The sequence below is a fragment of the Salmo trutta genome, chromosome 20, assembly GCF_901001165.1.
Source record: "Salmo trutta chromosome 20, fSalTru1.1, whole genome shotgun sequence".
NCBI lineage: Eukaryota > Metazoa > Chordata > Actinopteri > Salmoniformes > Salmonidae > Salmo > Salmo trutta.
The window spans coordinates 36,418,074-36,443,065 of NC_042976.1; the positions used below are offsets into that span (position 1 = coordinate 36,418,074).

The following is a 24,992-nucleotide window of genomic DNA, read 5'->3' on the forward strand; positions in this document are numbered from 1 at the left end:
ACTATGATATTATTGCGTTTTCTTTCGTTTTATCCTTTTGTGAGACTTGTATCTTTACTCACTCAATACAACCAGCTTGTATTCTTGAATCACGAACCACGGTCATTATCGGACCATGCAGTGAATGGAGACAAGACCAAATCAAGATGTGTCATAACAGTTATATAAACATTGTAATTAGGTGGATTGGGATTGGAAGCATTGGATACATGCTCTGCAACGTTATTTTGGTCGATCATGTCCACAAGCATTTCCACAGTCAGAAAACAAAAGGTCTGTTGTTATGATTGCCTAGTCTAGTAGCCTAGTACCAGCCCCTGCATGAACAGGACTGACCACCTTTAACCAAAGCTTTATGGTATTACCACCACTTTACCCAAACCCTCACAGGTTGTATGGTTTTTCTATATTAATTCCCATCCCCACATTTTTATGTTCCACACACTATCTCTAGGCCTACTGCACATCGAAATGTAGCCTATTAGGAACAAAATCCACAAGCACGTTTTCATCTACAGCTCTCTCTCTCTCTCTCTCTCTCTGTGCTCTGTGCGCTCACATCAGTAACTGAATCACGTACCAGCGGAACAGCCCTCGTTCAATGCGAACTTGCCAGACCTATTGGAGAAAACCCCCAAGGCAGGATCTGTCACAGTTTCACTCATTGGTTGGAAGACGATCAGAAACAATGTTAAATGCACCAAGATATAAACTGGAGTCAGTGTGTAGGGCGTCGGGAGGATTCTAGTGGTAACCAGATCTCAATGCCAAGAGAGCTGTTTTCAACTGTTGACGTGACCGGATAATTGAACACAGAATTATTTGGGGTCCATATCGAAAAAAAAAATCGACAACGTTGTGCACCTGAAGTCTTGGATTTGTTTAACCTCTAAAGGAGCATTGTTTGATGTTCTTACCCCGAATCAATGCGGGATGCAAGGGCACAAGGTCCAACTGGACTGGATTACCGGATTACTGGACTGATTATAGGACAATTATCGGGCAAAAGTCCTTATCGCTCTCCAGATGTTCGTGAATGAAAGGAAAATGTAAAACGTGGTCCCGAAGGAGCGTATTTATTTGGTGCATCTGCTTTACTTTATGGGTTGGTCCATGTGTACATAACCTGTACGCAACAGTGTGTAGCGCGCATAAAAAGTATACTGTATAGATAGATGGTCGCTGACTATGCTGGGAAATGAATGGTTAAATGAATGAGTATCTCAGTATTTTGCTTTAGGTAGGCTATAGATGTCGCATAGGGGCATTGCGCTTTTGTACTGCCTAACCTTCAGCATAGCGGGATGTACAAACGTTTGTAACCTTGTAGCAACAGGGGAAATCATAAGCGCTTTAAAATCACTGAATATATTTTATTCGCCGCACCAGCGAATCACGTCTGCCACATGTTACATTTTGTATTGCGTTAATGCGTGATATGTCTTTGGGCGTTCATCTTTGTTTACACAAAGAGTTCATCATAGCTGTACGGCATGTGAAGGAGGTTAAAAGGACAGCGTAAAATATAGAAAAGATAGAAAGAAATCGATTTAATAACCTCTCCGCTGTGTTGGATACAAAACTACCTGTCTCGTGTGATTGTAGTCGTAGTGTGGTCGCTGAACAAATCAACAGGTTGGAAGTTAAAACGGGAATTTTAAGCACGCGCATCCTACACAGTAAATGGATATGCGTCTTCCTGTCATATTTTTCCTTCTCTTTTGGGCTAAAGCCCGGACTCTGAAAAATCTCAATTATTCCGTTCCAGAGGAGCAGGGACCTGGAACTGTTATCGGAAACATTGCTAAGGATGCCGGATTTGGACCGGTGGAGAGAGGGGAAAAATCTAACTTTAGAGTTCTGGAGAATTCTGCTCCCCATCTCATTGATGTGGACCCGGAGAGTGGGCTGCTTTTTACCAAACAGCGAATTGACAGGGAGACATTGTGCAGACGCAACCCCAAGTGTCAGCTCTCCATGGAAGTGTTTGCCAACGACAAGGAAATATGCATGATCAAGATTGATGTAGTGGATATAAACGACAACTCGCCAGGTTTTCCCTCAGATCACATCAATATTGATATTTCAGAGAATGCAGCTGCTGGGACACGTTTCCCTCTAACAATTGCGCATGACTCAGATTCTGGGGGAAACGGAATAAAGACTTATCAGGTCACCAGAGATGATTACAATACATTTTCTTTGGACTTGAAATTGAGGGGCGAGGGAACCATCTATCCTGAATTGGTAGTTCAGCGACCTCTAGATAGGGAGGATCAGTCCCATCATACCCTCCTTTTGACAGCCATTGATGGAGGGGAGTATCCAAGATCAGGGTCCATGCAAATCAATGTGAGAGTTACTGATTCAAATGATAATAGCCCGGTATTTGACAAACCCGCCTATGTGCTGGAGCTCCCTGAAAACTCACCACCTGGGAAAATGCTGATAGATCTGAATGCAACAGACCAAGATGAGGGCAGCAATGGACAGGTAGTCTATTCTTTCAGTGGATATGCATCTGATAGAGTCCAGGAGTTGTTTTCCATTGACCCCAACACAGGTGTGGTAAAGATTCAGGGAGAAATTGACTATGAAGAGAATCCAACCATTGAATTTGACGTGCAGGCCAAGGACCTGGGGCCTAACCCCATCCCTGGCCATTGTAAGATTTCAGTCAAAGTGCTTGACAAGAATGATAATTGGCCTGTCATAAGTTTTGTCTCAGTCCGCCAGGGAGCTATCAGTGAGGCAGCGCCTCCAGAATCTGTCATCGCCCTGGTGAGAGTCACTGATAAAGATTCTGGGAGAAATGGCCAGCTCCAATGCAGAGTGCTTGGCAATGTACCATTCAGGCTGCAGGAAAACAATGATAATTTTTACACTCTGCTCACCGACAGACCTCTAGACAGGGAACTGAAAGACGAATATAACGTGACCATAGTGGCCAGAGACAACGGAATACCTTCCTTGAATTACACCAAATCGTTCACAGTGAAAATCTTAGATGAGAATGATAACGCACCACGTTTCACCAAGACAGTGTACGTGCTGCAGGTGCCTGAGAATAACATCCCAGGGGAGTACTTGGGCTCAGTTCTGGCTCATGATCCAGATATAGGTCGGAATGGAACTGTGTCTTACTCCATTTTGCCGTCGCACATCGGAGACGTGTCAGTTTACACCTACGTGTCTGTCAATCCTACCAACGGAGCCATATACGCATCAAGGTCTTTCAACTACGAACAAACTAAGTTCTTTGAGTTCAATGTTCAAGCTAAAGACGCAGGGTCTCCTCATATGGAGGGCAGTGCCACCGTCAGGGTCAGTGTGCTTGACGTCAATGACAATCTACCAGTTATTGTATTACCCCTCCTGCTAAATGACACTGCAGAAATCACGATCCCTAGAAATGTAGGCCTGGGGTACATAGTGACCACGGTAAGAGCAGTCGACCACGACTACGGCGAGAGTGGTCGTCTGACCTACGAGATCTCTGAGGGTAACGAGGAGCACCTGTTTGAGATGGACCCTGTGGCCGGCGAGGTCAGGACTGCCCATGCTGTGTGGGAGGACGTGGCCCCAGCTGTAGAGCTGGTAGTGAAGGTAACCGATCATGGCAAGCCCCCACTTTCTGCTGTGGCCAAGCTGATCATTAAGGCCAGCACAGGAGCCATGGCAGGAGGGGAGTCCAGGGCTAGCGGGGAGCAGCAGCACTGGGACTTGTCCTTGCCCCTCATCATCACCCTTTGCATCATCTCTGTCATGCTGCTGGCTGTCATGACTGCCATCGCCGTTAAGTCCAAGCATCAAGATAAGGAGGCTGGGAATTATAAGTGCCGCATGGCTGAGTACTCCAACTCCAATCCCCCAGTGGGGAAGGGCAAAAAGAAAAGGATCAACAAGAATGAAATCATGCTGGTGCAGAGCGAGATGGAGGAGAGGGACTCTGTGAGCAGGATGAACGTGGTGAGCAGCCCGTCTCTCATCACCTCACCTATCTGTTTCGACTACCAGACGACCAGCCCCCTGCCTCTCACGCTGCCCAGGTCAGAGGTCATGTACCTGAAAACCACCTCCAACAGCCTGACGATGCCTCGGGCTGGCTGTCACTCAAGCTTCGCGGGGCTTACCACAGAGACTCCTATGAATAGAATGTCAGTGATACAGGTAAGAAACAGAATCATTGTACCATATTTTTTTATTGTCTTTTATTCTTCCATGGTATTTTATACAAATCTGCCACAAGAGAGGTCGTTCTTCAAATCAATACTCAGGCACCATGCAATCAGACATCCTTGTTATCATTTGTATTCCCTGTCTGGCGCCATACGATGTTGCAAATTGAAGGACAAAAAATGCAGCATGATACACCACAAGCGTATTGAAGAAGTAATATATGAAAAGATACTGTATTTTTTATCCCGGTTGTTAGTGTGCTAGAATAGATTGTTTGTGATCTACATTTCCTCCACAGAGATCATAACCAAATTGGCCCATTATGATTCACTTCTAGCAGCACCTTACAGGTGGTCTAAATAACCAGAAACCCATTTCTGTAAGATATGCAAACCGTGTGGGTCTTGGACTGCGCTGTTGTACTGCCACTGCCAGATCCTCCTGCCACAGAGTGAAAACAAAACCCTGCCCGAAATCTGGGATTGGACAGGTGTTTGAACAGCTTGTCTGATCACATTAGTGAAATATTTTGTGCCAGACAGCTAGATGCACACAGCATAACCTTACAATCCCATTTCTTGCCCTCCACAAACATGGGCCAGTTCCACAAAACCAAATCCAACGTTGGCAAGATAAGCCATTAATAGGGTCCAGCCCTGCCTTGTAAAAGATGACAAGGCTGCTTATGCAAGCCAGCATATTAAATTGACAAGGAGTGCATGTAATTTTATTTAGCACAGCGGTCTTTTCAGTTGTAAATTATGTAAATATCTAGGACGGTCTCCGAAACAGTCTCATTTGGAGATGATAACACTGATGACAAGAGCTGGCGCTGTCACCAGTTGCTAGGGCATGTGGGTGTGATCAACACAAACACATTATTCTCAAGATGAGAAAAAAACAAGGATGCAGATGACAGTGGCTGATGCATTACTTCTGTCCCTCGCCAAACAGGCACATATGGACATAAAGGAGATTTGTTCTTATCAGGGTGCCACTGATAGCTGCTGCTCTCTCACTGCTGACACTCACACTGGAATATGCTTTATTGAAGCTAGAGTCCTTCATTTAAAACAATAACAAAGCAGACATCCCGCCTCTGTTTTGATAAAAAAAAGCTGAGGTATGGACCTGGAGAAACGTAACCATTCTCAAATTCATAGACAGAGTTCAAAAAAATGGATGTAGCGAGTAAGGATTTAATGTGTTCCTAAATGCTTCAGATGTACAGATCTGAATGCAGCCCAAGCCATAGTTAATGGAGGTGTCCTTTGAATTTGTCATGTTGCTCATATAAACTGTTGCACACAGGAAAACTATTCGGGTGCACAATACACAAATAATTATCTCTCTTCAATTCTCAGACGGATAATTTTCCCTCGGAGCCCAATTATACGTCCAACAGGCAGCCATTTGCTCAAAGGTAAGGCCGCTAAATTATAACTACCTGACAACCACCATTTACATTCAATATCAAGCCATCAGAACAAGCACGTCAAACAGGGCGCAAGGGCGATCACAAGAAAGACAGACGGAAACCACCACCAATAGAGTTATGTTTTTTTTTCTTCTCCTGTCTCCTCATCCTGCAGCAGCTCAACATTTAAGGATGCAGAGCGAGCGAGCCTCCGAGACAGTGGCCATGGTGATAGTGACCAGGCTGATAGTGACCAGGATACTAATAAAGGCTCCCACTGCGACACGTCTGCCAGGGAGGCCATCAAGATGAAAGCCACAGCGGTTAATGGCCAGCCTCTCGAGCAGGGTGAGTGGAAGCTCTCTCTCTCTCTCTCTCTCTCTCTCTCTCTGACATCTTGAAGATGCTTAACGGACCCTTGTATCAGACCCTTGTTTTTCCAATCACAGCACCAAGCCAAAATGCACTACAAACACATATACACAGTCTGTTTATCCCCAATCCTACATCCTCAGCTAAAGCAAATAATTATAGTACAGTGTACACCTCAAAGATATTCCTGAAATCAGAATACTTAAACAAGATTTCAGCAGTATGAATTCTATGCAATTACAATTTAGTCATTCAGAACAGGGTATCCAAAAGTCAGTTCTGGGAGCCCCCCATGTGCACATTTTAATTTCTTCCCTAGCACTACACAGCTGATTCAAATAATCATAGCCTGATGATGAGTGCACCCAGGGGGGGCCCCAAGACTTAAGTTTGGGAAACGCTGATTTAGCAGACTTACAGTAGTGAGTGCATACATTTTCATACTGGTCCCGGGTGGGATTCAAAACCACAACCCGAGTGTCGCAAGCACCGTGCTCTACCAACTGAGCCACACGGGACCAGCACGATCTACCAACTGAGCTACACAGGACATAAGCAGCAGTAATTCAATCTTAGCTCTATGAGGCAGCATGATATTGTAGCTCAGCCCATATGGAAAAAATACATTTAAAGGGATACTTTGGGATTTGATCTACCTCAGAGTCAGAGGAACTCATGGATACTATTTTCTTATTTCTTTAAATATCATTTTGGGTGCATTTTCAGGATACATTTGAAAATGTAAAGAATTGGCCAAATCATATATACATTAAAATACATCTTGACATACATTGCAAATTGTATTTAAAATGCATTTGTAAAGGTATTTAAAATACACCTGAAAATGTATTTAAAATGCATCTGAAAAAAGTAATAAATATATTTTTGAAAATATATGATTTGGCCAATTCTTTATATTTTTAAATGTATTCTGGAAATGCATCTAATTCAAGGGTTTGACTTTATTTTTTACTGTTTTATACATTGTAGAATAATAGTGAAGACATCAAAACTATGAAATAAAACATGTGGAATCATGCAGTAACCAAAAAAGTGTGAAACAAATCAAAATGTATTTTATATTTGAGATTCTTCAAATAGCCACCCTTTGCCTTGATGACAGCTTTGCACACTCTTGGAATTCTCTCAACCAGCTTCATGAGGTAGTCACCTGGAATGCATTTCAATTAACAGGTGTGCCTTGTTAAAAGTTAATTTGTGGAATTTCTTTCCTTCTTAATGCGTTTGAGCCAATCCGTTGTGTTGTGACAAGGTAGTGGTGGTATTACAGAAGAATGCCCTATTTGGTAAAATACCAAGTCCATATTATGTCAAGAATAGCTCAAATAAGCAAAGAGAAATGACAGTCCATCATGACTTTAAGACATGAAGGTCAGTCAATACGGAACATTTCAAAAAGTTTGAAAGTTTCTTCAGGTGCAGTTGCAAAAACCATCAAGCACTATGATGAAACTGGCTCTCCACAGGAAAGGAAGACCCAGAGTTACCTCTGCTGCTGAGGATAAGTTCACTAGAGTCAACTGCACCTCAGATTGCAGCCCAAATAAATGCTTCACAGAATTCAAGTAACAGACACATCTCAACATCAACTGTTCAGAGGAGACTGTGTGAATCAGGCCTTCATGGTCAAATTGCTGCAAAGAAACCACTACTAAAGGACACCAATAATAAGAAGAGACTTGCTTGGGCCAAGAAACACAAGCAATGGACATTAGACCGGTGGAAATTTGTTCTTTGATCTGATGAGCCCAAATTTGAGATTTTTGTTTCCAATCGCTGTGTCTTTGTGAGATGCAGAGTAGGTGAACGGATGATCTCTGCATGAGCGGTTCCCTATGTGAAGCATGGAGGAGGAGGTGTGATGGGTGTAGGGGTGCTTTGCTGGTGACACTGTCAGTGATTTATTTAGAATTCAAGGCACACTTAACCAGCATGGCTACCACAGCATTCTGCAGCGTTACGCTATCCCATCTGGTTTGCGCTTAGTGGGACTACCACTTGTTTTTCAACAGGACAATGACCCAACACACCTCCAGGCTGTGTAAGGGCTATTTGACCAAGAAGGAGAGTGATGGAGTGCTGCATCAGATGACCTGGCCTCCACAATCACCCAACCTCATCCAAATTGAGATGGTGTGTGATGAGTTGAACCGCAGAGTGGAGGAAAAGCAGCCAACAAGTGCTGAGCATATGTGGGAACTCCTTCAAGACTTTTGGAAAAGCAAGTTAAGAGAATGCCAAAGGTGTGCAAAGCTTTTTTTGTTTACTACATGATTCCATATGTGTTATTTCATAGTTTTGATGTCTTCACTATTATTCTTCAATGTATAAAATAGTAAAAATAAAGAAAAACCCTTGAATGAATAGGTGTATCCAAACTTTTGACTGGTACTGTATATTTTACGTTTATATTTTTCAATGTCACATTAAATAAACTTTGCATTAAGAAATCTATAAATATTTTATTTAAAGCAATTATGGAACTGAATCTGGGTTGTTGATTGCTTCTGGTGGGGGGTTTCATCGGATTTCATACACTATATATACAAAAGTATGTGGACACCGCTTCAAATTAACGGATACGGCTATTACAGCCACACTCGTTGCTGACAGGTGCATAAAATCGAGCACACAGCCATGCAATCTCAATAGACAAACATTGGCAGTAGAATGGCCTTACTGAAGAGCTCAGTGACTTTCAACGTGGCACCGCCATAGGATGCCACCTTTCCAACAAGTCAGTTCGTCAAATTTCAGCCCTGCTAGAGATGCCCCGGTCAACTGTAAGTGCTGTTATTGTGAAGTGGAAACGTCTAGGAGCAACAACGGCTCAGCCGCGAAGTGGTAGGCCTCACAAGCTCACAGAACGGGACCACCGAGTGCTGAAACGCGTAAAAATCGTCTATCCTCGGTTGCAATACTCACTACGAGTTCCAAACTCCCTCTGGAAGCAACATCAGCACAATTGATGATTTCCCGAGTGGTGCAGCAGTCTAAGGCACTGCGTCTCAGTGCTGGTTCGATCCCGGGCTGTATCACAACCCGGCCGAGATCGGGAGTCCCATAGGGCGGCGCACAATTGGCCCAGCATCGTCTGGGTTAGGGGATGGTTTGGCTGGGATAGGCCGTCATTGTAAATAAGAATTTATTCTTAACTGACTTGCCTAGTTAAATTAAGGTTAATAAAAAAACGACTGTTCTTCAGGAGCTTCATGAAATTGGTTTCCATGACCAAGCAGCCAGACACACAAGCCTAAGATTGCTATGCCAAGCTTCGGCTGGAGTGGTGTAAAGCTCGCCGCCATTGGACTCTGGAGCAGTGGAAACACGTTCTCTGGAGTGATGAATCATGCTTTACCATCTGGCAGTCTGACGGACTAATCTGGGTTTGGTGGAGGATGCCAGGAGAACGCTACCTGCCCCAGTGCATTGTACCAACTGTGAAGTTTGGTGGAGGAGGAATAATGGTCTGGGGCTGTTTTTTATGCTTTGGGCTATGCCCCTTAGTTCCAGTGAAGGGAAATCTTAACGCTACAGCATACAATGACATTATAGCCTTCCCAGAAGAGTGGAGATGTTGCAGCAAAGGGGGGACCAACATATTAATGCCCATGATTTTGGAATGAGATGTTCGACAAGCGGGTGTCCACATACTTTTGGTCGTGTAGTAAAGAAAAAGGAAATGTTGAATCAAATTGGGAAATAATGTAGATTGTTTGAGCATTTATTGAACACATATTCAACTTAAGTTCAATCTTACTTTCAAAAATGCTGCTGCTATCATTAAGACATCAGGCAGGCACCATCAGTTTGCACCATCGATGTTGTTGTGGACAGGGGAATTAGGGGAGTGTATTAATTGCAGATAGGCAATTTAGAGTTCAAAATGATGTGCATTGTTTTGAAAAAGGATTGCAGCATGTCTAACATTTTTCTTCCACGTTTAGTCCATTCCCTTGGACATCATTCTTAGCATTGACTCACAAATCCAAGCCTTATTAATCTCTGCTTACAATTACTTTATGATCTTCCGGGCTACACAGCATATTCTTCCATTAAAGGTCCTGAACAGTCATTCTGAAAAGTACTTTTTATTTCATGGCCAACTACCAGGAAATTTGAAAAGACAGGCTGAGTGGCCGGGGAGTTTATATTCAGAGCTCTCCTTGACTGATACCTCTTTGAAACGCCTATGTCAAGTAAGTTGGATGCAGTGGGCAATGCTGCAGTAAAATCATCATAAGCAAATTTGGTAATGCACAAAGCAACTGAAACAACAACTGAAATTGAATCACTAACTTTTTTATGCGAGTAAAGTACATGTCGGATAAAAACTATTATGACAGGCCTGATAGAAATTTTTCTGTAAACCTTCCAAATGTCAAAAAAACAAAACGATAGCAAGCTGGGATCTTTTTGTGTCGGTAAAATGAATTATGCGAAAAATGTCAGTAGAAACGTTTTTATGTGCAAATATTGATATGATAACCATCATATCGAAGTAAACTTAGAGTCACATGATGACACGTTGTGTGGTTCTCCCACTACGACTTGTAGGGAAAGCATGCCGTTTATTAGGCTACAGATGAAGTAACATTTTTACATTGGTAAATTAGTCTAGTGCCAGCTATCTAAACTTGGTCAAATTACCGACCGCTGTGGGGCCCATTGATCATCAGTTGTCATATTAAAAACAGCAAACATTTGCCTCTACCCTATGACAAAATGTTTTGAATTGCAGGAAATTAGCTGTAAAACTGCACATTTTTCTCTCCGCACCCATGGCAAAATAACTAGAATTGCAGGAAATTAACTTTAAAACTAAACATTTTTCTCTTCGCTGTAACGAGAGCTGCCGCTAAAATATTTTGCTCGCCAGTTGGATGGAAACCTAGTTAATGATATAAAAAAACATCACCCATTTGGCAGGTCTCTTGTGATGCGGTTCACAGCAGCAAATAACAGATGTGTTGACTTGACAACTGCGTCTGAGTTTTGAATGACCCTCCTCCCTTTTGTTGAAAACCTAGCTAGCCAGTAACTAGCTAACACCAGACATGAATAGGGTAAACATTTAATTATATTAGCTGACACTCCACAGTTAAATCTTGGCACCAGTAGAGTAGCTATATATCTATATAAGCCACGCTCCTCTGCAAACACACCTTCTGTTGATTACAAGGCGATACTAGGTAAGAGAATATAATGTTACCATTGGTGTATTCGAATGAGAGTTAAGGTGATGTCACCTTGTCCCCTTAATAATTAATTCAAGCATTTGACATGGGGGAGGGGACCAGTAACTTTATAATCAAACTTTATCAATGTAGAAGCAACAGTCATTTTTCATACTTTGGTCATCATACTTTGATCTGGTTTCCTTCAAATATCATTCCATTTCATGAAACGTGATTTTGGCTGTTCATGACCTACAGAAACAAAAATGGAACAGACACATTTGAAGATTAGTAATTAGTTAGAAACATGACAGTCAAAGCTTACAAAGTCATGCAGCTATAAATATCTTTACCTCTGTGAATAAAAGAGAAATGGTGAATCAAATTTGGGACAAAATATACATTGCTTGACTGCTTATTAAACACCTTAGTTAGCAAAAGTTCTATCTTACCTTAAAACATTATGCTGCTATCTTTAGGACATCAGGCACCATCAGTTTGGATCATCAGTGTTGCTGTGGACAGGTTAATTAGTAATTAGGGGGATGTATTAATTGATCAGCAGTTTATAATTAAAAGTGGCTGCATGGTTCTGCTTGGTTCTGCAGATTTGCAGCTTGTCCAACATTCTTCTGACACATTTTGTCCAAAATACAATTCTTGCCTAGCATTGACAAACACAATTACAAGGCTTGCACTGCTTTAATGTACATGATCATGCCTTCAGGTCAGCACATTATCTGCATTCAACTAAAGGAAACAAAATAAGGCAGATACGTTTGAAGAGTTATTGAAGTAGCTGGCTAATCGGTATACACAGTCATGTTTGAGTGTTGGGCTCAATCAATGGAAGCTATAGCAACGAACAGTTGATTAGCTAACTTAGCCAATTTAGCTTTCTGCTACAGTATATACAATTTTCTATTTTTACCAAGCTAGCTAGATCATAATACTCATAATTTGTGTATACCCTTACAACAACAAAAAAACACACACAATAAAGCATGGTTTTCAAACAAATATGTGTGAACACGTGTGAACAAAGCACTTGGAAATGTAATGTGGGAAAAACAAACAATTGGTTTTCAGACCCATGTGAAGTTTCACATGGATATTTCACATGTACATTTTTTTTACTTGATTCAGACACATGTGGTTTCCCAACATTTCACATGTGATATTATAAGTTTCACATGTGTGCTTTTGTAACTGGTCGGGATTACAACACAGGTCTCATACAACGTCTTGACCATTCGACCAAGAGGGCCAACACTAATTTTGAAGTCGCAAGCGGGGCTACCTCATCACGTGACCATTTTCAACCATGACCGACTCATGTCCGTTACACTTTCACATGTGTATTTTCACACTTTAATGTCAACTAGGGCTGTTAAACGATTAAATTTTTTATAGAGTTGTTAAAATTTAGCTGTAATTTACGGTGGATGTTTTCAATGTATTTTGAACGCTTTTGGACAATGTGCCCCCCAAAAATTGTTCATTAAATTACAAAAAGTTACCTTGAGTTAACTGATTAACTCTGACAGTGCTAATATTAACATGTTAAACAGGATAAATAAGGAGACACGGAGTGTTAGCTTCTCTGTTTTTTTTCACTGTTCTTCTTCCAACGGTCACTGACCAACGTATGAAGAACAGAGGCAGGTGTCTGCAGCAGCAACACTCCAAATGGATGGCTCAGAAATAAGAAATAATGCACACTTGTATATTTATACTCAGGTAGGCTAAGTTACTTTTTTACCGAATGGCATTACAGAATTTGCAAATCCATAGATGGAAACATTGCCACTGCAACATGTTAACACCACCTTTTCACATGTGAGGAGAATAAGAACATTTCACCATCACATGTGAACTTGCAATTCCACATGTGAAAGTTAGATTTTAATGATGTGAATGGTTTTTACATGTGAAACTGCAAATTAGATTTTCACATGTGAATGGTTTTCACGTGAACTTGCAATTCCACATGTGAAAGTGTGATTTTCACATGTGGAGTTTTATTACATGTGAAACGGCAAATGTGTTTTACATATCCAATTTTCACATGTGAAGGTTTTTAACATGTGAAACTGCAATTCATATGTGAGGTGAAAACATGTTTTTTTTCTCACCCATCGACACACAATACCCCATCATGACAATGTGAAAATATGTTTTTAGACATTTTAGCAAATGTATTGAAAATTAAATACAGAAATATCTCATTTACGTAAGTATTCACACCTCTGAGTCAATACTTTGTAGAAGCACCTTTTGCGGCGATTACAGCTGTGAGTCTTTTTAGGTAAATCTCTAAGAGCGTTGGACACCTGGATTATACAGTATTTTCCCATTCGTCAAGCTCTGTCAAACAGATTATTGATGATTGCTAGACAGCCATTTTAAGTCTTGCCATAGATTTTCAAGCCGATTTAAGTCAAAACTGGAACACCCAGAACATCCAATGTGGTCTTTGTAAGCAACTCCAGTGTACAGTTGAAGTAGGAAGTTTACATACAACTTAGCCAAATACATTTAAACTCAGTTTTTCACAATTCCTAACATTTAATCCTAGTAAAAATTCCCTGTTTTAGGTCAGTTAGGATCACCACTTTATTTTAAGAATGTGAAATGTCAGAATAATAGCAGAGAGAATTATTTATTTCAGCTTTTATTTATTTCATCACATTCCCAGTGGGTCAGAAGTTTACATACACTCAATTAGTATTTGGTAGCATTACCTTTAAATTGTTGAACTTGGGTCAAATGTTTCGGGTAGCCTTCCACAAGCTTCCCACAATAAGTTGGGTGAATTTTGGCCCATTCCTCCTGACAGAGCTGGTGTAACTGAGTCAGGTTTGTAGGCCTCTTTGCTCGCACAAGCTTTTTCAGTTCTGCCCACAAATTTCTATAGGATTGAGGTCAGGGCTTTGTAATGGCCACTCCAATACCATGACTTTGTTGTCCTTAAGCCATTTTGCCACAACTTTGGAAGTATGCTCGGGGTCATTGTCCATTTGGAAGACCCATTTGTGACCAAGCTTTAACTTCCCGACTGATGTCTTGAGATGTTGCTTCAATATATCCACATAATTTTCCTTCCTCGTAATGCCATCTATTTTGTGAAGTGCACCAGTCCGTCCTGCAGCAAAGCACCCCCACAACATGATGTTGCCACCCCCTTGCTTCACGGTTGGGATGGTGTTCTTCAGCTTGCAAGCATCCCCCTTTTTCCTCCAAACATAACAATGGTCATTATGGCCAAACAGTTCTATTTTTGTTTCATCAGACCAGAGGACGAAAAGTACGATCATTGTCCCCATGTGCAGTTGCAAACCGTAGTCTGGCTTTTTTATGGCAGTTTTGGAGCAGTGGCTTCTTCCTTGGTGAGCAGCCTTTCAGGTTATATCGATATAGGACTTGTTTTTGCTGTGGATATAGATACTTTTGTACCTGTTTCCTCCAGCATCTTCACAAGGTCCTTTGCTGTTGTTTTGGGATTGATTTGCACTTTTCGCATCAAAGTACATTCATCTCTAGGAGACAGAACGCGTCTCCTTCCTGAGCGGTATGACGGCCGCGTGGTCCCATGGTGTTTATACTTGCGTACTATTGTTTGTACAGATGAACGTGGTACCTTCAGTCATTTGTAAATTGCTCCCAAGGATGAACCAGACTTGTGGAGGTCTACAATTTTTTTTCTGAGGTCTTGGCTGATTTCTTTTGATTTTCCCATGATGTCAAGCAAAGAGGCACTGAGTTTGAAGGTAGGTCTTGAAATACATCCACAGGTACACCTCCAATTGACTCAAATTATGTCAATTAGCCTATCAGAAGCTTCTAAAGCGATGACATACTTTTCTGGAATTTTCCAAGCTGTTTAAAGGCACAGTCAACTTAGTGTATGTAAACTTCTGACCCATTGGAATTGTGATACAGTGAATTATAAGTGAAATAATCCGTCTGTAAACAATTCTTGTAAAAATGACTTGTGTCATGCACAAAGTGATGTCCTAACCGACTTGCCAAAACTATAGTTTGTTAACAAGAAATTTGTGGAATGGTTGAAAAACTAGTTTTAATGACTCCAACCTAAGTATATGTAAACGTCCGACTTCAACTGTATATTTGGCCTTGTGTTTTAGGTTATTGCCCGACTGAAAAGTGAATTCAACTCCCAGTCTCCCAGCAGACTGAACTAGGTTTTCATCTAGGATTTTGCCTGTGCTTATAGCTGTATTCTGTTTATTTTGCAAACAGGACGCATGTTTTGGATTATTATTATTCGGGTACAGGCTTCCTTCTTTTCACTCTGTCATTTAGGTTAATAATGTGGAGTAACTACAATGTTGTTGATCCATCCAGTTTTCTCATATCACAACCATTAAAGCTCTGTCACTGTTTTAATATCACCATTGGCCTCATGGTGCAATCCCTAAACAGTGACCTTCCTCTCTGGCAACTGAGTTAGGAAGGAATCCTGTATCTTTGTAGTGACTGGGTGTATTGATACACCATCCAAAGCCTAATTAATAACTTCACCATGCTGAAAGGGATACAGTGGCTTGCGAAAGTATTCACCCCCCTTGGCATTTTTCCTATTTTGTTGCCTTACAACCTGGAATTAAAATAGATTTTTGGGGAGTTTGTATCATTTGATTTACACAACATGCCTACCACTTTGAAGATGCCAAATATTTTTTATTGTGAAACAAAGAAGAAATAAGACAAAAAAAACTGAAAACTTGAGTGTGCATAACTATTCACCCCCCAAAGTCAATACTTTGTAGAGACACCTTTTGCAGCAGTTACAGCTGCAAGTCTCTTGGGGTATGTCTTTACTGTATAAGCTTGGCACATCTAGCCACTGGGATTTTTGCCCATTCTTCAAGGCAAAACTGCTCTAGCTCCTTCAAGTTGGATGGGTTCCGCTGGTGTACAGCAATATTTAAGTCATACTACAGATTCTCAATTGGATTGTGGTCTGGGCTTTTACTAGGCCATTCCAAGACATTTAAATGTTTCCCCTTAAACCACTCAAGTGTTGCTTTAGCAGTATGCTTAGGGTCATTGTCCTGCTGGAAGGTGAACCTCCATCCCAGTCTCAAATCTCTGGAAGACTGAAACAGGTTTCCCTCAAGAATTTCCCTGTATTCAGCGCAATCCATCATTCCTTCAATTCTGACCAGTTTCCCAGTCCCTGCCGATGAAAAACATCCCCACAGCCTGATGCTGCCACCACCATGCTTCACTGTGAGGATGGTATTCACGGGGTGGGGAGAGGTGTTGGGTTTGCACCCGACAAAGCGTTTTCCTTGATGGACAAAAAGCTAAATTTTAGTCTCATCTGACCAGAGTACCTTCTTCCATATGTTTGGGGAGTCTCCCACATGCCTTTTGGAGAACTCCAAACGTGTTTGCTTATTTTCTTCTTTAAGCAATGGCCACTTTTCTGGCCACTCTTCCGTAAAGCCAGGCTCTGTGGAGGTGTACGGCATAAAGTGGTCCTATGGACAGATACTCCAATCTCCGCTGTGGAGCTTTGCAGCTCCTTCAGGGTTATCGTTGGTCTCTTTGTTGCCTCTCTGATTAACGCCCTCCTTGCCTGGTCGGTGAGTTTTGATGGGCAGCCCTCTCTTGGCGGGTTTGTTGTGGTGCCATATTCTTTCCATTTTTTTTAATAATGGATTTAATGGTGCTCCGTGGGATGTTCAAATTTTTTATTTTTTTTATAACCCTGTTTGGAGAGCTCCTTGGTGGCGCCCCTTGCTTAGTGGTGTTGCAGACTCTGGGGCCTTTCAGAACAGGTGTATATATACTGAGATCATGTGACAGATCATGTGACACTTATATTGCACACAGGTGGACTTTATTTAAGTAATTATGTGACTTCTGAAAGTAATTGGTTGCACCAGATCTTATTTAGGGGCTTCATAGCAAAGGTGGTGAATACATACAGTGGGGGGGGGGAGTATTTGATCCCCTGCTGATTTTGTACGTTTGCCCACTGATAAAGAAAGGATCAGTCTATAATTTTAATTGTTGGTTTATTTGAACAGTGAGAGACAGAATAACAACAAAAATATCCAGAAAAACGCATGTCAAAAATGTTATAAATTGATTTGCATTTTAATGAGGGAAATAAGTATTTCACCCCCTCTCAATCAGAAAGATTTCTGGCTCCCAGGTGTCTTTTATACAGGTAACGAGCTGAGATTAGGAGCACACTCTTAAAGGGAGTGCTTCTAACTGCAGCTTGTTACCTGTAAAAAAGACACGTCCACAGAAGCAATCAATCAATCAGATTCCAAACTCTCCACCATGGCCAAGACCAAAGAGCTCTCCAAGGATGTCAGGGACAAGATTGTAGACCTACACAAGGCTGGAATGTGCTACAAGACCATATCCAAGCATCTTGGTGAGAAGGTGACAACAGTTGGTGCGATTATTCGCAAATGGAAGAAACACAAAAGAACTGTCAATCTCCCTCGGCTTGGGGCTCCATGCAAGATCTCACCTTGTGGGGTTGCAATGATCATGAGAACGGTGAGGAATCAGCCCAGAACTACACGGGAGGATCTTGTCAATGATCTCAAGGCAGCTGGGACCATTGTCACCAAGAAAACAATTGGTAACACACTACGCCGTGAAGGACTGAAATCCTGCAGCACCCGCAAGGTCCCCCTGCTCAAGAATACATATACATGCCCGTCTGAAGTTTGCCAATGAACATCTGAATGATTCAGAGGACAACTGGTGAAAGTGTTGTGGTTAGATGAGACCAAAATGGAGCTCTTTGGCATCAACTCAACTCGCCGTGTTTGGAGGAGGAGGAGGAATGATGCCTATGATCCCAAGAACACCATCTCCACCGTCAAACATGGAGGTGGAAACATTATGCTTTGGGGGTGTTTTTCTGCTAAGGGGACAGGACAACTTCACCGCATCATTTGACGGGGCCATGTACTGTCAAATTTTGGGTGAGAACCTCCTTCCCTCAGCCAGGGCATTGAAAATGGGTCGTGGATGGGTATTCCAGCATGACAATGACCCAAAACACATGGCCAAGGCAACAAGGGAGTAGCTCAAGAAGAAGCACACATAGGTCCTGGCGTGGCCTAGCCAGTCTCCAGACCTTAATCCCATAGAAAATCTGTGGAGGGAGCTGAAGGTTCGAGTTGCCAAACGTCAGCCTCGAAACCTTAATGACTCGGAGAAGATCTGCAAAGAGGAGTGAGACAAAATCCCTCCTGAGATGTGTGCAAACCTGGTGGCCAACAACAAGAAACGTCTGACCTCTGTGATTGCCAACAAGGGTTTTGCCACCAAGTACTAAGTCATGTTTTGCAGAGGGGTCAAATACTTATTTCCCTCATTAAAATGGAAATCATTTTATAACATTTTTGACATGCGTTTTTATGGATTTTTTTGTTGTTATTCTGTCTCTCACTGTTCATATAAACCTACCATTAAAATTATAAACTGATCATTTCTTTGTAAGTGGGCAAACGTACAAAATCAGCAGGGGATCAAATACTTTTTTCCCCCACTGTATGCACGCACCACTTTTCCTTTTAAAAAAAAAAATAAGTAATCTTTTTCATTTCACTTCACCAATTTGGACTATTTTGTGTATATCCATTACATGAAATCCAAATCCATTTAAATTACAGGTTGTAATGCAACAAAATAGGAAAAACACCAATGGGGTGAATACTTTTGAAATGTACTGTATTTAGCTTCTGCTTATTTTATTTGTACACATCTACCAATCGGTGCCCTTCTTTGCGAGGCATTGAAAAACCTCCCTGGTCTTTGTGGTTGAATATGTGCTTGACATTCACTACTTGACTGAGGGACCTTACAGATCGTTTTATATGTGGGGTACAGAGAAAACATGTTAGCCACTATTATTGAACATGCAACCCGCAAAACACCAGTCTCAACGTCCAAAGTGAAGAGGCAACTCCGGGATGCTGGCCTTCTAGGGATAGTTGCAAACAAAAAGCCATATCTCAGACTGGCCAATAAAAAGAAAAGATTAAGATGGGCAAAAGAACACAGACACTGGACAGAAGAACTCTGCCTAGAAGGCCAGCATCCTAGAGTCGCCTCTTCACTGTTGACGTTGAGACTGGTGTTTTGCGGGTACTATTTAATGAAGTTGCCAGTTGAGGACATGTGAGGCATCTGTTTATCAAACTAGACACTCTGATGTACTTGTCCTCTTGCTCAGTTGTGCACCGGGGCCTCCCACTCCTATTTCTATTCTGGTTAGAGACAGTTTGCACTGTTCTGTGAAGGGAGTTGTACACAGCATTGTACCAGATCTTCAATTCCTTGGCAATTTCTCGCATGGAACAGTCTTAATTTCTCAGAACAAGAATAGACTGACGAGTTTCAGAAGAAAGTTCTTTGTTTCTGGCCATTTTGAGCCTGTAATTGAACTCACAAATGCTGATGCTCCAGATACTCAACTAGTCTAAAGAAGGCCAGTTTTATTGCTTCTTTAATCAGCAAAACAGTTTTCACCTGTGCTAACATAATTGCAAAAGGGTTTTCTAATGATCAATTAGACTTTTAAAATTATAAACTTGGATTAGCTAACACAACGTGCCGTTGGAACACAGGAGTGATGGTTGCTGATAATGGTCCTCTGTACGCCTATGTAGATATTCCATAAAAAACTCAGCCGTTTCCAGCTACAATAGTCATTTACAACATTAACAATGTCTACACTGTATTTCTTAACAATTTGATGTTATTTTAATGGCCCAAAAAATATGCTTTTCTTTCAAAAACAAGGTAATTTCTAAGTGACCCCAAATTTTTGAACAGTAGTGCACATTTAGACAAAAACATAAATTAATTTGGAATCCATTTTGAGTACAGGAAATATATTTCAATGTATATTTTTTTCTGCATGGGAGTCCTGTTGCAGAAATGTTGAGCTGCACTGCCAAGATGAAATGAAGGCACCAGAGTGGAAAGTAGATGATAGTGAAGAGGATAAAAGGGTCCATTGGCTGAAGGAAAGAATGTTCAAACATCCTCTGCCGGCTTTAGCATTCAAACGAGCTCATATGCATGGTATAGTGTACCTCTATGGCTGTCTCATTTGATCATTTCATTATTTGATTATAAACTTCCTTCAAGCTTGAATTGGAAGACAGGGACAAAAGAGCATGACAGACGCTTTCAGTACAAACAGACGGGTAGCTTTTGGTGGCTCCTGACAGAATGTTTTCATACAGCTTTTCTGCGGGCGACATTCTCAGTTGCCTTGTCTGGAATCTTAAAAATGGAATGTTAGAATGGACTGTTAGAATGGACTGTTAGAATGGACTGTTAGAATGGACTGTTAGAATGGACTGTTAGAATGGACTGTTAGAATGGACTGTTGTTAGAATGGACTGTTAGAATGGACTGTTAGAATGGACATATAAAAAAATGAGTATTTCATACCAGTTATGTCAAGTCTTGTTGACGTGCTCAATAGGCTACATACAATCATTGATGAATTTCAATTTCCACCAGTCAAGTCCTTTTCACTACTGGTCGGATTATGATTGGTTTATGTAGCTCTTTTCCTGCATGATATGATGCATATAAAAGATAAGGCACGTCTCCCATAAAAGTCCGTTTGTCTGCAGTCGGAAAGATAATGGAGGACTTGACTGAAGTGGGGCTTGTTCTCATTTCCCTCAGTGAGAGACAGAAGTGTCTTGGAATTGAATGGCTGTGGTCATCAGATCCCTGTGCAGTACTTTCCACTCCATTTGCATTGCTATGAGCTGTTTGTTTGTGGCGTGCTCAGGAGGATAGCGATGGGAACACTGTTGTGGTTGCCAGGGGGACGTGTGGGATTGTGCGTGTGTGTCAGGGGAAACGGCAGGGCCATGCTCTCTCTGTGGGAGGTGTAAATTCAATCACACTTTTCTGGAGCACATATTTCTGAGTCTGATTCTCCAGCCCCTGTTCAAAGGCCAATCAAATGGAAAGATATTGAAAGAGATGTTCCATATGTGCAGAGTGGAATTTACACACAGCACTGATGCTTACTTGACCGGAATGTCAATTAATTTAAAGGACTACATTTTTAAGATAAGAGCAATGCAAAGAACTGGGGCAATGCATTTAATATTAATAGCTTGTGTTAACGCATTTTTTCTGACGTACTCTGAGTTGTCTTTGGTTGTAGAAAATGTACAGCAGTTTAAAGCTAAGCTAATTGTCACATTAAATGTGTACTGTAAGGGTTTGTCAGTTCTACATTGAATGTACATTGAGTGTGCAGACAGTTCATCCTCCAAGCACGAAAAATCAGACAGTTTCTGCATTAGGTATATTTTCTATAGGCCACAGCGCAAACATACTGGTTTGTAGGAAGTGTAGATACAGTATATGTTCTTTATCTCTAGGAAAATAAGTATTGAATTCCAGCAAGTTGTGCAGGTAGCCTGGAACAATAGTTTAGACTTAATTCAAAGAGCACTATACAGGAAAACCGAGCAGTCTTTGAATCATATCCCGAGAAGCCCTAACACAAAAGGCCACAACAGTGGATTAAGTAGTGTTTTTGTATTTTCACCTTTAACAAAGACTCCAGTCTCCTCTCAGCTTTGATACAGGTAATTTATGCACCTGTGCATCTCTCAATTGCGTCCCCCTCTGAATATGTATTGTCTCCAGGAGAAACCAGGTGCATACATCTTGGGGTTCTCTGTTGCTAGGCTTTGTCTGTTTCTATTTATAATGACCAGGCAGATTCTTTTCTTGGAAAACATGTTTTTCCCTTCAACTTAACCATAGTACACCACCCATGTGATCCCTTTAAATGGGTCCTTTGTGTCCCTGGCTTTTAAAAAGCATCCACAAGGCATATCACTGCAATTGTAGACCCATTAAACATGATTAGTCCTGGAACTCTAAGGTGCCTTAAGAGATTTAAATTATACTGACTGTGGCAGGATCGTGGCTAGGCACAGCCTGTCTACTCTTGCTATTTTTTTGTAAGATCCCAATGTCTTTAGGAATAGCTACAGTACTGTATGTACAAGGGAAGGAAGTAACATACAGATGTAGGATCTGAATTTGAGCCAGTTTGCTACAGCAGGAAAATAATACATTTTTGTGTGTGAATTATTATGTGGATTATAATTAATGGGAATTTTTGTAAGGGTTGATATATTTTTCGTAAGGGAAAATCAAGTCCGAAATTTAAAAATGTAAATTCCAAGTTTGGAAATCCTTGTTAACACCTCAAATACACTACATTTCCTGCATTGCAACAGGGTGATCAAGTTAATATCCTACTGTACATCTGTATGGTTGGTCTGTGTTGTGCGAGACATTTACATTTACATTTTACATTTTAGTCATTTAGCAGACACTCTTATCCAGAGCGACTTACAGTAGTGAATGCATACATTTCATACATTTTTTTCCGGACATGAACACACAAATCCTGATAACGAAGAGCTATTGTTTCAGGCCAGGTGTGCTTCTTTGCCTATTAGCTGTGACAATAAACGGTCACTGTGAGTCGAGATATGATAGTTTCCTATATTTAACCACTTGCCATATGTGTTGCAAAATTAACATAAAATGCCTTGTTAGCACCTATCTTAATGGGTGCTCATACCCTTATATTAATTCTTAATAGTCTGAACTAATTTGAATTCAACGAATATGGTGAGAAGGCAATGCGAAACTGGCTTTTTAGTTCTCTCAGACATAAATGCAGTAGTCCAAAATATAAAGTGCAAATGCTTCTATGAACCTTTTCCATATACAGACCTCTCTCTTTACATCATTGTCAAAGGCTAGATTCTCTGCAGTGGTGAGCGCTACCTCCAAAAATAATTTTTTTGTGGTCTTTTTATATGTATATATGTAAAACTGGTTGTTTTTTCCCCCTCTGACTGGAGATGAAAGACAGACAAAATGCAATGGGCACTTGACTGTAATCTGTGGTTCGCCTACATTGGTGGGTATGCCTTCAAAGCACAGTGATTGTAATGTGTGGGACCTATGTTGCAGTTTTACAAAATCGAACTGTTGTCATTTTGTTCTCCCTTTTGATTTAATATGCATTTTGAACTCACATTTTCTCTTGATCTTGGTCCTGACAGACTGGAAATTGGAGTGGTTGTACTTATTCCCTAGAAATGATTTATTCATTTTTCTATGCTTTTTATTTCAGTATGTGTGGGAGGAGATTGAGCTGGCTCTGAATTTAATTGTATTCTTTAACTTGCATATTTGATTATACTTTGTAAAGCGATCATCAGTCATTTAATAAGAACTTTGTACATCTTTCCTTAGGACAAGGCAGATCTCTTCACTGCACAGATGAATGTCGTGCACTGGGCCATTCTGACAGATGCTGGATGCCAAAGTTACGTGTAGGAAGCCAAGCAGACAGCGCCGATAATCGCACCAACCTTTTCATCCCAGTGGGAATGGAGGCCATGGTGGAGACAGAGATTTATGGCAGCCTCAACCGCAGTGCAGCCAGAAAAACCCTCAGCACGTTCGGGAAGGAGCAGCGGGACAGCATCATCCTAGTAGCCAACGTCAAACCCTACTTAAAGTCTCAGCGCGGCCTCAGTCCCCTGCTGCAGGAGTGCTCCTCCGTGTCCAGCAGCCCCACCAAGGGGGACACACCCCTGGACTCCCCAACCAAAGGGCCCAGGGAGGAGGTGGGGAGGGTCGGGGAGGGGGGCTCAGACAGCAGTGCCTACGGACCCCCAGATGGCCAGTGTTCACCGCCCCATACGGAACTGGAGGATCCGTCGTACCTGTCCTGCGACCTCAGTCCCAAGTCCCTGTCCAACAGCCTTATCCACAGATCTGGGATCATCAGCCAGGAATGTGGGGGGATGGAGTGCGTCAATCTGGACCAGCGGGACTCTGGGAACTAAAAGGTCAAAGTCTGGGCCTTGCTCTCATTTGGCCGCCATGTGATGAGGTCACAGATGAATGACGGAGGGGTAATTTGTTTTGACCCAGGAAGGTTCCAGACATGCATTGTATAACCAAAAACCATCAGACATTAGCTATCTCTTTTTTTGATTCTGTGGTTTGTTGTTGGAAGTAAAGTGTGTGCTCTTGGTTCTGACTGCTGTGAGCGGAAGGGCAAGGAAACCATTGCTTTCATGCCATTACGTGTTTTCATGGTATACCCTTCAATTTAGATGTCCGTGTTTTACACATTTCAAGCTCCAATTTTGTGAGGCTGTTGAACGAATTGCTGCTGTGAAGCTATTGAGTCCTGTCTGCTTATGTACAGTGAAATGTTTTGTCTTCACTTACTGTAGTGTATGAGAAACATCATTTGGATATTTCAGACAATTGAAATGCGTATCATTCAAGTATAATACAATGTGAAGTGTCTTATGAACATTTAAAGGCGACTCTGCTCTGGTAAAATAGGGAATGTCGCTTTTCATAAAACAATTTGAGGTCCCTGAAAATTCTAACTGTTTTTTATGAATGTATTTGTAATTTTATCGTCGTCTTCTCTGCAGTTTATGTGCAAATAAGCTGAGCTTTCAAGTGAATATAAGCTGCTGTACTTGTTGTTATTAAATTTGTATACACATGTGCTACTGCGAAACATGGAATGTAATTATTTTTGACAAATGGTGCCTCTAAAGCTATTAAGCTTTGTTATGCCTGAGGATCATAATTCTCTCTCCAAGGTATGGTTCAAGGGCTGACATGATTTATCTTGCTTAATCAACTGTCAGAAAAATCTGCAACCCCACAAACACACACCAACACGAGCCATGGCTATTTACAATAGCGGTTGAGATCCC

The 24,992-nt window shown here is 41.4% G+C and overlaps 1 protein-coding gene across 2 annotated transcripts; it reads left to right on the top strand.

Moving 5' to 3' along the window:
* Nucleotides 1–596: 596 nt before the first annotated feature.
* Nucleotides 597–24,790, top strand: LOC115155970 (protocadherin-17-like). Of its 2 annotated transcripts, none has more exons than XM_029703106.1 (4): nucleotides 597–4,170; nucleotides 5,544–5,602; nucleotides 5,772–5,944; nucleotides 23,497–24,790. In XM_029703106.1, exons 1-4 carry the CDS (start codon nucleotides 1,684–1,686, stop codon nucleotides 24,093–24,095), a joined length of 3,318 nt encoding a protein of 1,105 aa, XP_029558966.1. In that variant the 5' UTR covers nucleotides 597–1,683; the 3' UTR covers nucleotides 24,096–24,790. The 2 variants fall into 2 exon arrangements, with proteins under 2 accessions (XP_029558966.1, XP_029558967.1); XM_029703107.1 differs by having other exon boundaries at nucleotides 5,775–5,944.
* The last annotated feature ends 202 nt before the right edge of the window (nucleotides 24,791–24,992 follow it).

Coding starts and splice junctions, on each gene's coding strand:
- LOC115155970 (XM_029703106.1), top strand. CDS start 1,684: ATGGATATGCGTCTTCCTGTCATATTTTTCCTTCTCTTTTGGGCTAAA. Junction 4,171..5,543: donor ATAGAATGTCAGTGATACAG/GTAAGAAACAGA, acceptor TTCAATTCTCAG/ACGGATAATTTTCCCTCGGA. Junction 5,603..5,771: donor AGGCAGCCATTTGCTCAAAG/GTAAGGCCGCTA, acceptor CTCATCCTGCAG/CAGCTCAACATTTAAGGATG.